The sequence below is a fragment of the Penicilliopsis zonata genome (assembly GCF_001890105.1).
Source record: "Penicilliopsis zonata CBS 506.65 unplaced genomic scaffold ASPZOscaffold_7, whole genome shotgun sequence".
Taxonomy (NCBI): Eukaryota; Fungi; Ascomycota; class Eurotiomycetes; order Eurotiales; family Aspergillaceae; genus Penicilliopsis; species Penicilliopsis zonata.
Genome location: NW_019208917.1, coordinates 300,150 through 313,187, shown reverse-complemented (window position 1 = coordinate 313,187; position 13,038 = coordinate 300,150). Strand labels below are relative to the sequence as shown.

At 46.2% G+C, this 13,038-nt stretch overlaps 5 protein-coding genes across 5 annotated transcripts; all 5 read left to right on the top strand.

The window, feature by feature from the left end:
* Window positions 1-380: 380 nt before the first annotated feature.
* On the top strand, window positions 381-2,684 carry ASPZODRAFT_2129457 (hypothetical protein; the record flags this gene model as incomplete). Its single annotated transcript, XM_022727829.1, has 4 exons — window positions 381-1,649; window positions 1,698-1,703; window positions 1,771-1,799; window positions 1,895-2,684. 4 exons carry the CDS (start codon window positions 381-383, stop codon window positions 2,658-2,660), a joined length of 2,070 nt encoding a protein of 689 aa, XP_022580953.1. The 3' UTR covers window positions 2,661-2,684.
* Window positions 2,685-4,027: 1,343 nt separating this feature from the next.
* ASPZODRAFT_1961947 (hypothetical protein) lies at window positions 4,028-5,568 on the top strand. The gene has a single exon (XM_022727438.1). It carries the CDS (start codon window positions 4,051-4,053, stop codon window positions 5,401-5,403), a length of 1,353 nt encoding a protein of 450 aa, XP_022580952.1. The 5' UTR covers window positions 4,028-4,050; the 3' UTR covers window positions 5,404-5,568.
* A 1,573-nt stretch (window positions 5,569-7,141) lies between these two features.
* On the top strand, window positions 7,142-8,571 carry ASPZODRAFT_151976 (hypothetical protein; the record flags this gene model as incomplete). The annotated part of the gene is made up of 4 exons (XM_022725799.1): window positions 7,142-7,238; window positions 7,490-7,681; window positions 7,740-7,996; window positions 8,020-8,571. 4 exons carry the CDS (start codon window positions 7,142-7,144, stop codon window positions 8,569-8,571), a joined length of 1,098 nt encoding a protein of 365 aa, XP_022580951.1.
* A 1,072-nt stretch (window positions 8,572-9,643) lies between these two features.
* On the top strand, window positions 9,644-10,317 carry ASPZODRAFT_16201 (hypothetical protein; the record flags this gene model as incomplete). Its single annotated transcript, XM_022726554.1, has 3 exons — window positions 9,644-9,712; window positions 9,774-10,011; window positions 10,211-10,317. The coding sequence occupies 3 exons, from the start codon at window positions 9,644-9,646 to the stop codon at window positions 10,315-10,317; spliced, it is 414 nt and encodes a 137-aa protein (XP_022580950.1).
* Window positions 10,318-11,907: 1,590 nt separating this feature from the next.
* ASPZODRAFT_16200 (hypothetical protein) lies at window positions 11,908-12,640 on the top strand (the record flags this gene model as incomplete). Its single annotated transcript, XM_022726553.1, has 2 exons — window positions 11,908-12,393; window positions 12,455-12,640. 2 exons carry the CDS (start codon window positions 11,908-11,910, stop codon window positions 12,638-12,640), a joined length of 672 nt encoding a protein of 223 aa, XP_022580949.1.
* Between the last annotated feature and the right edge of the window lie 398 nt (window positions 12,641-13,038).

Genomic DNA, 13,038 nt, shown 5'->3' with positions numbered 1-13,038 from the left:
TACGGCCAAGTACATATCATACAGGGTACCCTAGTACAGCGTACATGTGCACCCGACCATATAGCATTTGTGATACACTACAGGTGCAAGGGATGAAGCCAGGAGGCATAGTATTTATAATAATATAAGACTTAATACTTGATAGATATCACCTATACACATGGCAATTAGTAAAGATGTTGGATTAAATGTTGAATATAATATTCTTTATTGAAATTCCACAAGAAAACCATAGATACGGTTGATATAGACTGTGGAAAAGTCAGTGGGAAGATTAATTTGATACCCTCAACCAGGAATGCTTGTCATACATTAAAATAGACACCCCGCAGCATAGGCGCTCCTATGCATGACACTTGATAAGGCGTCCAAGATATAGAATGTACTTGGCTGTAGATGAGTATCTATTTATCTATCTATCTATCTATATGCTCGGGATTGGCAAATATAGCAGTCATACCTCACTTGAATCAACTGTCCTTATCCTAATGGACCGGTCAGAGAATAATAAGAATGAGCCCAAATGGATCCGCGGGGTCTACCTCTGCGCTCAAGTGTCATCGGCCATCTTTTTGCTCAACACTATTCTTCTTGCTGCTATGGCTATCTTGTCCCGTCGCTACCCATCCGAGGGGGACTTTTCCAGTTCTCTAGTTGCCTACCGGGGCGACTGCGACGTTGCCGAACGATGGAACACTGCACTACATGTCATTATTAATATATTAAGCACTGTTATTCTAGCAGCAAGCAACTATTGCATGCAGAGGCTTGTTGCTCCCACGCGGGAGGAGATTGATGCCCGCCATGCCCAATTCAAGTGGCTGGATATTGGCTCCGGTAGCATCCGCAACCTGTTCATTGTCAACCGCTATCGATGTGTTCTCGCGCTGCTCTTGTTGATTACAACAACCCCTTTTCATCTGTTGTATAACTCCATGGTCTTTCACTCCTGGGCTATTGGCCAATACACCATAGTTCTAGCGCCTCATGATCTCAACTCGACTAATGTCCAGGATCTCACGACGCCCGCCCTGCAAGAGTGCTTTGCGCCTCCTAATCAACCATTCCAAGCAGCGTCCTCGCCACCATTGAGCTGGACCGCATTTGCGTCCACCATCCGCCAGGGGAATTATCAGCGACTATCCATTGAGCAGTGCCAGGGCATTATATATGGCGAGTGGAATGATGGGGTCCGGCTGCTGGTCCTCCTCGGGGATAACCTCACAGTCAGCCAAGGGGGAGATGCGGCGGTGCGCTTTGCAATGCCTGTTGACACACTAACGTATAATGGCTCCAACCATCTTCACTCAGTGGCTCTCACCACCTCCTTCTCTACCCAGGAAAATAATAGTTCACAATGTACGGATACAACACCGTTCGCCGACGCCCTCCCGGGCACGCCTGGGCTTCAAGAGTACCCCTTCTCAGAGTGCCTGGCGGTCCGCAGTCATGGGAACTGTGAGGCGCGCTTCAGCCCTCTAATTGCTACTGCCATTTCGCTGGCGACACTGGTTAAGGTGACGGTGATGTTCCTGGCTGCCAGAATTGGCCGTGGGCGTGCGCGGCCCCTATTAACGATAGGCGATGCTATCCACTCATTTCTACAACACCCCGATCCCACAACACAGGGGCTGTGTTGGATGTCCAAGGTACAGCAGAAATGGCCATACTATACTCATACTAACATACTTTTCTAGGCAGATGTGTGTCGTGGTGCGTGGAGGAGTAGTATACAGGATGCTCAACAGACTCGGCATACTCTATCTACAGCTAGGCGCCTCTCACGCCCCGGCCGCTGGGTACGGGGAGCGAGTCGCTGGAGATGGTGCGCAATGCTTTGCCTGTGTCTTGCTTGTTTTGGACTGTCTGCGTTCTACCTTATCTCCTTGAACAGCTATAGCTATCTGCGGCCATTTAGCAGAGACGCGCTCAGAAATTTCCAGGCCACAAACCTCAAAAACCAAGAATCTATCAAAACGCACCCGGGACTCCATTCCCTGGGCACGCTGATTGCAGCCAACCTGCCGCAGCTGGCCGTGACCCTCATTTCTCTGGGCTATAGCAATATCCTGGCGAGTATACTTGCTGCCGCCGAGTATAGCTCTTATGGGGCTGCTCCCAAGCCGCTACGAGTGACGTGGCCAGCCAAAGACAGCGAGCAGCAGTCAACATACCTGCTGGGCATGCCATTCAAGTACAGCCTCCCCCTCTTGATTGGCAATACGGCTCTTCACTGGCTGGCTTCGCAGAGCATGTTCTTTGCCGTGTTCATCCCGTACACCAGGCAAGGCCAGATGGACACAGGGCTCACGAAGAGCTTTATTTGTATTTCCACCACGGCTATCGCTCTGGGGGCTATCCTGCTGGCTCTCATGGTGTGTATATTGGGTGTTCTAGCATTCAGAAGATTCAGCTCTGAAATTCCCATTGCAGGGTCCTGCAGTGCTGCTATCAGTGCGGCCTGCCACCCTGCTAGAAATGAGGATTCACATACCGTTGCCTTGGGTGTGGTGATGTGGGGGGAAACTACACAGCCTGCACTTAGAGATGCTATACATGATAGCACAGGTACATTTTCACAGCCAAGTACACAGACTGGACACTGCAGTTTCACCTCATTTCCTGCAGTGAGACCCAGGCCTAATAAGCTGTATGCCTAATGACTGGATAATGTTAATCAAAGCTCCTTTATTTTGAGTCACCTCTAGTGGTTAATGGCATCTCTTGTTGCTATATGCAATTCAGGAGGTATGTAGAAGGAAATACCTCCTACAGGAAGCTAAAGCTGATTAATTTAGAAATATAAATATTACAGAGAATGTCCGTGAGGAGCTGACCTGATGAATAGTTTAAGCCAACACTGCCATTAATATGCTGGTAATGCTTGGCTAGTGACATCTTTCCCTTAGATCTCTAGGTGTGCTGCTTAAAAGCTCAAGGCAATGATGAGAGAGACTACTATAGTGCCTCTGGCATATACTTAATAATATATGGTATCCTCTACAGAATTATTACAACATATAATTTATATCAGTATAAACTTAATTATTTATTCCGCATCTCGCAATGGCTCCGATACCACCTCTACCGGCCTACTACTCCGTTGATCTGCGTGGCCTGGTCTTGTGCAAGGTTACCGGCGATGAGATCTCTATCCTTGTTTATGGGTGGTAGATTCTATCGTGAAAACATGCTAGTTAAAAATCCTTCTTACCATCAACCCCCTGCCGCGAGTGTGTTGCTTGTAGTAAGTTTGGGTCGTACACTGACCGGACCAGACTATCTATGGTCTCTAGGTGAATTTGAAGACAGGAATAGGGCTTCAAGAGGGGATTTAAGATGCGGTGAGGAGGGTGAAACACCAAGTATCAGCCTCTAAATTCGGCTGAGCGGGACAAGCTATGCTTTGAACTGAAGAGGCTAGATATACAAGACAAACGAGGCTGATGCTTAAGCATTTCATTTATAGTAGAGCTGCTGTGGTTGTTCTATAGGGAACTAACAGTCCTCTTTCTCCGCATTACATTGTAGCGTGGTCAAATCATCAGGCTAAAAAGATATCCATTAAGCTTTGTCCACCATAGATTCTCTTGATATATAGCACATGGTTAATGCTATCTATCGCCCAACACCAGAGAGGCCACCGAGGCTTCGACTCTGGACATTGTGCCATAAACACTAGTATATGAGACAGAATGGTTTTTTAGCCTCTCCTGGTGTCAGCGATCTGATGGAGCAGGCACTGGTGGACATTAGATGGAATGGCATGGTGTGGTGTTGATCTTTATGTCTGAAAAGACAGGCTAAAGGGTAGTATTATTTATTAGAAGAGAGGAGTAAAGAATAAGATTGTTTTTAATTTACTATATTTGTTATATTTGCATATTTTAATCTCTTTTATCCTTGGCAGTCTAGTAGTCACTAGCTGAATAACTACTCTCACTATTGCCTATACAAGTTAGCGCTGGCCCTAACCATTAGACTCCACATATATATATCAGATTGGCGACCCCTGGTTTCCTTTACCCCACCACTCCTTATCAATCAGAAATGGCAACATACACAATCCAACCCTCGCGCCCCTTTGAGGCCAGCTATCCCCTCTCCTCAAGCGATCTGCAGGTCCCGCCATGCTACATCCGCCAGGCGTTCATCTATTCTACTGATAAGGGGGATGTGCAGGACTTGGTCTCACGACTGCAGCACTCGCTGCGCTCTTTCTTGCAACCGCTGGAGGACGGCCAGCTGGCGTATCCACAGCTGCTGGGACGGGTGGTTACCAACAATGGTCTGTCCTCAATTCTTGTTGAGGAGTCTTCCAGCATCGCCTTTACCGTTGTTCTTCGACCAGACATTGGTATAGAAGCTCTACAACCCAGACGCGGATTCCCCGATACAGCTCTTCCAATGGCCGACTTTGCGACGGGGCTGGATTTGGCCTCCATGCGTGCTCGGCATAGCGACCTGCCTGGGTTCGCTGTCCAGTTGACAGTGCTAAGTAGGGGGCTCGTGCTGGTGGCACAGGTTCACCACCAGATCACTGACGGGTTCGGGTTCGCGGGATTTATAAGACACTGGTTCAAGCGTACACGGGGCGAGAATATAGATTATGAGCACTCGGCCATGCACGACAGGGCTTTGTTGATGAAGAGCGTCGATTTGTCCACGGTACAGGAAGATATACATGGCTTCCGGACCTGGGAGAAGCTATTCCATCAGTATCCTCCTGACAGTCTGCAGCCCTCTCCAGAGGGAAGTGACAGGATCGTCAGTCAGATGTTCCATTTTTCTCCGCAGAAACTAGATGCTCTTCGCACTGCTATGCATGAGTTTACATCCCTCCGGCCGACTGTCTTTGAAGCATTTATGGCGTTGGCATTGCGGTGCGTCATGCGTGCCCGTGGGAAGAACTTGAATACAAGCAACAGCATGATAGCAGTTGATATGCGGGCAAGACTGGCTCCCCCTTTACCAGCAGACTTCTTCGGCAACGCCTTTGCATGTCTCCTTGCTCAACAGGAAGATACAGATGTTATTTCTACAGTCCAAACCTCTCTACGCAGGGACGCGACAAATGCCAACCTACGACTTATCAATGAGTATCTCTTCCAGCAGGCTCAGAAGGGAATCCCTCCACCACTGGAGCTGCTGGAGCGCGACTTCTTCTTTAATTCATGGGAACACCTGTTTTCCACCCCGGGTGAGATGGATCTTGGAGTGGGGACCTTCTGTGCGATGCGCAATTTGATGGATCCACCGTTTATCCCATCATATTATCTGATATTGCCCTCGTTTGGACGGCGGGGGGAGACAGGCATTGAAGTTAAGATTAACTTGGTGGAAGAGCAGATGGAGAGATTGCTGGCTGATGAAGAGTTTGCAAAGTATGCTGTGTTAATGTAGATGGAGATTCCGCGGCTCATCCACTTGGTCGTAGATGAGTATATACTGCAAGTCTCCTTAGATTGAGTATACCTAGAATATATTTCCTTGAAAAATATGTAACATGGAGTTATGCTGACTGAAGGCTCGACTCTAAAGAATATCATGAAAGATAATCGGTTAGAGGGTTATATCAAGTATCTTAGAAATATAGAGATATTTATGTTCTTACCATGCAAGACTCAACGTCTGGTTCTATTACAAGTAGTTACTTCGGGCCTACGGAAAGGATGAGTAGGAGAAGTGACAGATTGCTTGATGGTCTGAGTATCTACTCAGGGCGAGGCTATACAAGAGATCTTACAATGGAATAGCCTGCTCCAAAGAGAGACATTTACATTTCTTTAAGAATGTTTCTCTTGAAACAAGAGACCCCGGATTTTGGAGAGACCCTCCCCATCGCCTTCAATTGTCTCCATGCAGCTCTTCTCTACCCATCCTCAGGTGTAACCACCGCCAAAATCAATAAGCCACGCATTTTTATTGACATTGATCCAAACATTTTGCCTTAACATCCCCCAGACAATATTCACTGTATATAAGTAATCTAAGGAGCTTGTTACCTACATGCCCCATCACTTGCGCAGATCAAATAAGGTTTCAGGTCTTATAGAACATTATAGAGTTCTACTATCACATTGCACCCATATCAATGGAATGCCAATAATATGAGACTCTTCTTGCTCATCTTGAACAACACCAATTAAGCGAGGAACTTAGACATGATCATGAAGACTTAAAGTCTCTATTTACTTATAAACTCCTAATTCACAGATAGCTGCCCTTCTGTTATCGTGTTCAAGTGGTTTGAGAAAACATGCGATCCCGCCAGCAAGGACCTTTCTTGAGAGTTAGGAATAAACATCATTGAAATTAGTAGTGGTGAGTTGAATATCTTCAGGCCTAGCTTTACACTAGTTTAGAAGTAATATAAATTCATATAAATTCACACCTCTCAGCCGCACTTTTCTTGGAACTTTATAATTAGGACATAGTTCCAGTTTCTCACAAATGACAAAGAGGATATATTGATAGTTTCTTGGGTGAAGGTAATCCTGAAGAGTGAGAGGATGGATATTTAACAGGCTAGGTTTAAAATTAGCAAAAGTTAAAGAAAAAGGACACAGCGCCCAGGAGTAAAGGTTTTCCTTTACTTATTAAGTAAGGTCATAATCTTTTCTATTATAAAGAGAATCCATATGATGCATGTAGGTTTGTAGTGACTACAGAGAATGACTAAAGCTCGCAGGGGCTAACTACTATATCTAGAGTCACTTGCCTTTGCATATAACAGTGATTTAGGAAGTTTTGTCGTTCCGACCAGGCAGAGTCTTGAGATGACATTTTCTTTCTGTAAATCTTGTCCAAGGATCAAAGCAAGAGTGAAGTAGAAGGGGGGGGATAATAAGCTTATATATTCGCTGAATTATTCTCCGAAGACCAAGTGTGGAAGGCGGGTAGCACCTTTTTTGAACTGTTTCTTCCTGCAAGAGAGACTGAAGTTGTTATAGGCCTAGAGCCTTTTGCGTATACAAGCGGCCGATGGCTTCGTCATGACAAACTAGAGCGTGGCGCGCGTTATATTGACTTCACTTTTGGGGCCCTTTCTCAGAAGGTAATCGAGCTATGCCCTGGAGCAGAAGCTATTGAGAACTGCCAAAGGATTGAAGGGGGATTTAATAGAGTGTTCATTTTCACAATGGATAATGCTAAAAAGGTTGTGGCAAGACTTCCTTTCGCATTGGCTGGCCCAGGAGGACTACTTACAGCCTCAGAGCTTGCGACAATCAAGTACTGTGAGTATTAAATAACTAGCTACTAGCTATTAAGTTATATACCTCTAATCAAAATAACCCCTTTAGTGCAGGCCAAAACTACCATTCCCATACCGGCAATTCTTGACTGGAGTAACGACCCTGCAGACGCCAGAAATGCTATTGGACATGAATACATCATCTTCAAGCATGCCAATGGTGTTCCCCTCAATGAAAAATGGCCCGAGATGGCTGGCGACAAGCGTGTCGAATGCATCAATGCAATCTGTAAGGTAATGAAGCAGGCAGTCTCAATTTTCCAGCCTATGGCAGTATATATTTCACTAAAACCTTGCCGAGTATCGACCACAGGCATCAGCTAGATAAAGATTTCTATATCGGGCCGCATTGTGGAACTCGATATTGGGATTGCAATGTTGGGGAGCGGAGGTATTATCATAACACGAAACCAAATCAAGGGCCTTGTAAGTCCCATCACGTTCGATGGTAAAGGTATTTTATGTGAACTCACATGAGACAAAGGGACAACCCTAAGTGAATACTTTGAAGGACTTATTGCTGCTGGTTTCTCCCGGATTCCTCCAGTAGGCGCCGAATCCGAAAGCGAACCTACATACCATGGATCAGTTCAATCACACCTGCGCCTCTTAGAATGCTGCAGGGTCCTACTCCGACAAATGTCTGCCGACTCACGCATCCTGGAGGCATCCAACCCGTTACTGTTTCATCCTGACCTACACAAAAGGAACATTTTTGTTTCAGATGATGACCCCTCTGTCGTCACGGGGATATTGACTGGCAGGCCAGCAGTATTGAACCGTCCTTTTGGTATGCAGATGAAGTGCCTGACTTTGCTCAATGCCTTGAGACAGGGCAGGAAATCTATACCCAAGCGTACGATGTTTCCTCCCAGTTCCTTACCCCCAAGCTCGCTCGCCCCAGATTACTTGATGAGAACCTCTTCCGGCCCTTTCGCTATTGCTATCTTACATGGAAGAACGGCGCAGTTGCCCTACATCATGAGATGATCGAGGCGGCTCAACACTGGAAAGAGCTGGGGCTCACTGGTCCATGTCCATATCCCCTGCCATCATCCGAAGAACTGGCAAATCACCAAAGGGAGTATAAGCTTTTTGAAGCGGCACAGACTTTAAGAAGTGACCTTGCAGGCCTATTGAACACGGCTTCTGATGGATGGGTACCTCTGGAGAGCTGGGAGGAAACAAAGGCCGCCCATGAGGAGCTGTTTCAAGGGATGCTGCAAGCCGTTCTGACAAATAAGGATCTAGAAGATGAGCCGGTAAAGGATGAAGCAACACTATGGTCCATCTGGCCATTTGATATCAATGCATGATTTCCAAGTCCCTTAAGAATACGCATTTTCCTTGCCTGTTGACTATTTCACTCTAAACCCTGGAATAGTAGTAACATGGTCAGACTGCATAGTATACTATAAACAATTTGCAGCCAATTTAAAATAGAAATATACACCAGTAGGCGTTTTGTCATTGTCCCCATCTACTCTATCAAGTGGACTCTGGTTCTCACAGCAGTGCAAGTCGCGCTTACTACAGACCAGCCAAAAAACAGTAAAAGCTTCATGAACGCCTAATATGGCTTTACTGTTTTTTCCATCCTTGGTCTACTGTGCGCCTTTGGTCTCGTTGTGGTGGATGCCCTTGATCACTTCTTGACTGATCTGCCAGGGCTTTTGAGCCAGTGGTTTCTCAGTGGGCAGCAGCCTATAAAAGCCGCAGACGCAGAAGAATTGGTATAAGGAGCCGGGTCACCAAGGAGCGCTCAGGGTACAGCACACTTTCTTTGGTCTTTCCAGAAATATAATCGCAGGCTGAATAGACTGATACTTATATATGGCACATCAGTGGAAGTTGACTAGGGCATACATGGAGAGGACCCTCTAGGCATCTGTTCACTGACAGAACCTAATACTAGTATACAACTGATCGCTGCATGGTTATAGAGTAGTGGATAGGTGGTAATATACAGGATAATTGCTTGCCTACTATGGTAGCCTGGTGTCACAAGCGCGTATGTCTCTGGTGCTCGACGCGTTCAAGTGAGAGCAAGTCGACAAGGAAAACGCGACTACTAAAGCTAAGCGAGAGAGCTCAACACACAGATTTGTGTCGAAATCAAAACAGAAATCTCTACCAGCAAACTTGCGCCGTTTCGAGCTCCTTGATCCAACTTCATAGCTCTTGTCCGCCTCTTACTGTCTCTGATCTTGTCCGATTGGCCGAAGACTCTTGTTCGTCATCTGCCGCAGCTATCTTCCTGCGTCTACCGTACGTGTCAGGGGGTTCATGGGGATAGAGAGGGAGGGAGAAGGAAATGGAACAAGTCCTGCAGGCTAGAGGCTGACCAGACATACTTTTTTAACAGGCTGCAAGTGAATTTCCTTCAAAATGGAGTCAGATGCGAGCAATGTCCCCGATACATCAGTGAATGAAGTGCGAGCGCCGGAGCCGCCCATAGTACGTGTTCAATCCAGCATTGGCAAGTTACAAAAGTACACAGTTCTAATTTTGAGCCCAGTATACAGATATGCCTGTGTTTTGGCAAGAGGTCGGGTCAATGAACACCACCGATTACGAGGGCAAGGTCGCAGGTTTGTGGAACTTCATGCTCGGGCATTACTTTCCCTCAAGCGACATGTTTGTCCACCATCCCCAAGACAAGGTTTTTGCCGGCTACCTCGACTTCAACAGTAGCCGATGGGTCCCCCGAGATGGCACCAACGACAGAGAGGAGCTGCACTTCCTCGTGACCCAGTGTAAGCGACAGATCCGAGAGCCAGGTCGGGAGGGATGGAATGAAGGAAGGAGACAGTTAGAGCGGTATCTCCCCGGCGTTGCGCAGATTGCTCAAGTCCCCGCAATGCTATATGGCATCATTGGAGTTGGCAAAATGTGCCAGTTCTTCATCTATCAGCCAGAGATGGGGGGGGGAGTCTGCTTCTGTCGTCCTGGAAGGCCACCAGAACTACGAGGAGAGGCTCGATTTAACAATACCGGAGGATGCCAAGCGCATCCATGCCCATCTGGTTCACATCAGAGATATCACTATGACTGTTTCATAGATAGTTGGACGGGTGTTTCGGCTTGCCCGGAGTCAACATGCTGTGATGTAGTCTTCTTTTCTTAGTGTAGTGTCACTGGCTTTTTTTGCCTTGTTGCTTTCTACTCTTTTGTTACCTAAAGGTTCACAAATAGGGCCCTACTCGGAAAGTGACTTACAATGAGTAGTATGCGTCAATATGACGGCACTGCAAGTACAACATTTTCCCAGACAGAGATTTCAATTTTCAAGTGCAACCAACATTCAAACATGGAGCTAGCCTTGTGCCAGGTCTGTGACTATGATGCCGATGGGTCTATTCATAGACCTTGGATGAGGGAGGTTCGAGTCTGTATGTTCCAATCTTCTCAGCATTACTGAGCTATAACATTAACTGTGTCTATGGTGCTTAAGGCCGAAGGTACCTATCGAATTACCGGTATTGGGATTCATGATTATGACACAACAGAACATTATAATCCTCAAAGAAAATACCATCTAATCATCCCTGGCGAGAATTTGACGTTTGATATTCAGTCCATCAATAAGAGGCGGCTGCCAGTCAGGGAGACATTCCTTATTCATGATGCCTGCTGGAATATGCTGCGGGCTCTTTCCCCCTCGATTCCTTTAGAAAGACTGGCAAAGGCGTTATCGATCCGTTCACCCTGGGCCAGGCGGACTATTGGTCCTGGTTACTCCAGCGATCGGCCTCCAAATGGGCAAGTCGATGCAAATGAAGTTATCGGCCAAACGATCCAGCTGCCACAGAGGCCCATATCAAATCCACAGAGTGATTCCTTTACTCTATTTCCTCCGGAAATCCGGCATCTCATCGCCCGCTTTCTTATTACAAGAGACTTCTACGCTCTCCGAATGGCTTCACGGTGTATGGCCGAACTCTTCTTTGAACCAACTTTCTGGAAGACTCGATTTGAGATTGGGGGAGAGTACAGCTTTCTCTCTTGTCTTCATCCTCAACAGAAAATCGATTGGCCCAGCCTCTACTTCTACAGTCAAGTCGCTCGGCTGGGTGATGAATTTCGGTTTAGAGAGCAAATCTGGCATCGGTGCCAGTGGTTGATGGATATTACATATTCCACCAGATCTGAGATATGCAATCCTCTGGAGCTGCAAGACCAGTATCAATGGAGAGAGGTCCAAAGTCATATATACTGCGATCCAGATCTCCCTGTCCGTCCATACGCAATATATGCTCACGAGATTCAAACTGACATAGGCCTCATACCAGAGAAACTTACTACAATGGTAGTTTCTGTTCTGCACGAGCCGAAGAACATCACATACATCACAGGCTTGAGGTTCCTCTCAGGCACGACGGTCGTCACTCTGGGGTATATAGCTCCTAATAGTCCAATTATTCGTCTTTCTACTCTCCATGGATTCGTCGTGGCTATAAATGAAAAGGGGATCCACGCTTTGAAGGTGATAACTGAAACCTATACATCTTCATGGATTGGGAAACCGCAGGGAATGAATGTCACTCGACGGTTAGCAGGAGAGAATATCAAAGCTATCAAATGTAGCGTGGATGTAAGTAGGTCTCTTTACCATACATAAGATTGGAAAAGCTAAGTTCCAGGAATACAAAATGGTTCGACTGGCGGTGGACAGTGAGTCACAGAGAAAAGATACCTGGATGGAGAATATGCTAGCTACTGCTCTATGGCAGAAACTTCCTCCCACAGAGCTATTCTTCAATGAAAGTGGATTTTCAAGCTGTGATCCGTTGATCCCCGGCTATCGACCCATCGTCTGGGGTCTCTTCGGGGGTGAAGACGGCAGCCTCTTGCCATATCTTACCCAGCTCATCTTCATCATTACAAAGAACCGTATCAACCGGATCGACGCTCTCTACGCTGAGAATCCAATCACGCACCCGTATCACAGAGTCCGAATTGTCGACGCCGGGGATCTGCCGGAACTATATCACCATTCGTCGTTCGGAAGCCAGATTACTTTGAAGATTGATGGACCAGGAGGGGAACGCATCACGGAGCTCGGTGTCGGATATGAAAATCACAATAACGCTATCCGCCATCGCTATTTTAATCATGGATTTCCTCACTTCTATAGGGTAAGCATATACTTGTGTGGCACCATATCCATAACTATATTGATTTTACTAAACAATGCAGATCACCACGAATCGCAAATCCTTTATACCCCTCTCCCACCCCAAGTATTTGCCAACAGACTCTCGTCCTATTCATCCAATGGCCATTGAGCCAGGGACTGTCCCCATAGGATTCTATGCTGTCCGGCAGTATGAAATTGGGCGTGTCAGTTTCGGGGTGATATCAAGACCTATGACTAGCTTATAATACTTATAATAGATAATATCCTACCTAAAGAGATCACCAAGAAAAACCCAGTGAAGTGCCATATGAAATACTATAAAATGCCATACTGTCTGACACATTCCTCTAAATTCCCAGATTTTCCTGTGAACCTCATATTTTTGCTGTAAAATAGGATGGTTGAGCTCTTCACTGCCACAAGGCTAGATTAGCACTGTCTCCTCTAATTATAGACTGCGCTTTCTCATTAGAAGTTCACTGGTATAAAAATATTAAAAAAAGAAGTTGCAAATTGAATAATGCCGAACAGGTGGTTAAAAAGGAGAGAATATTAATGGTACTTAATATAGGAAGTAAGAGCAGCGGAAAATATATATTAACCTAAACCTAAAATAGGCATTTAGTTAATTTTGACCCCTGGA

Bases quoted from the DNA above. Each gene is read 5' to 3' on its own strand.
- ASPZODRAFT_1961947 (XM_022727438.1), top strand. From the start codon at position 4,051: ATGGCAACATACACAATCCAACCCTCGCGCCCCTTTGAGGCCAGCTAT.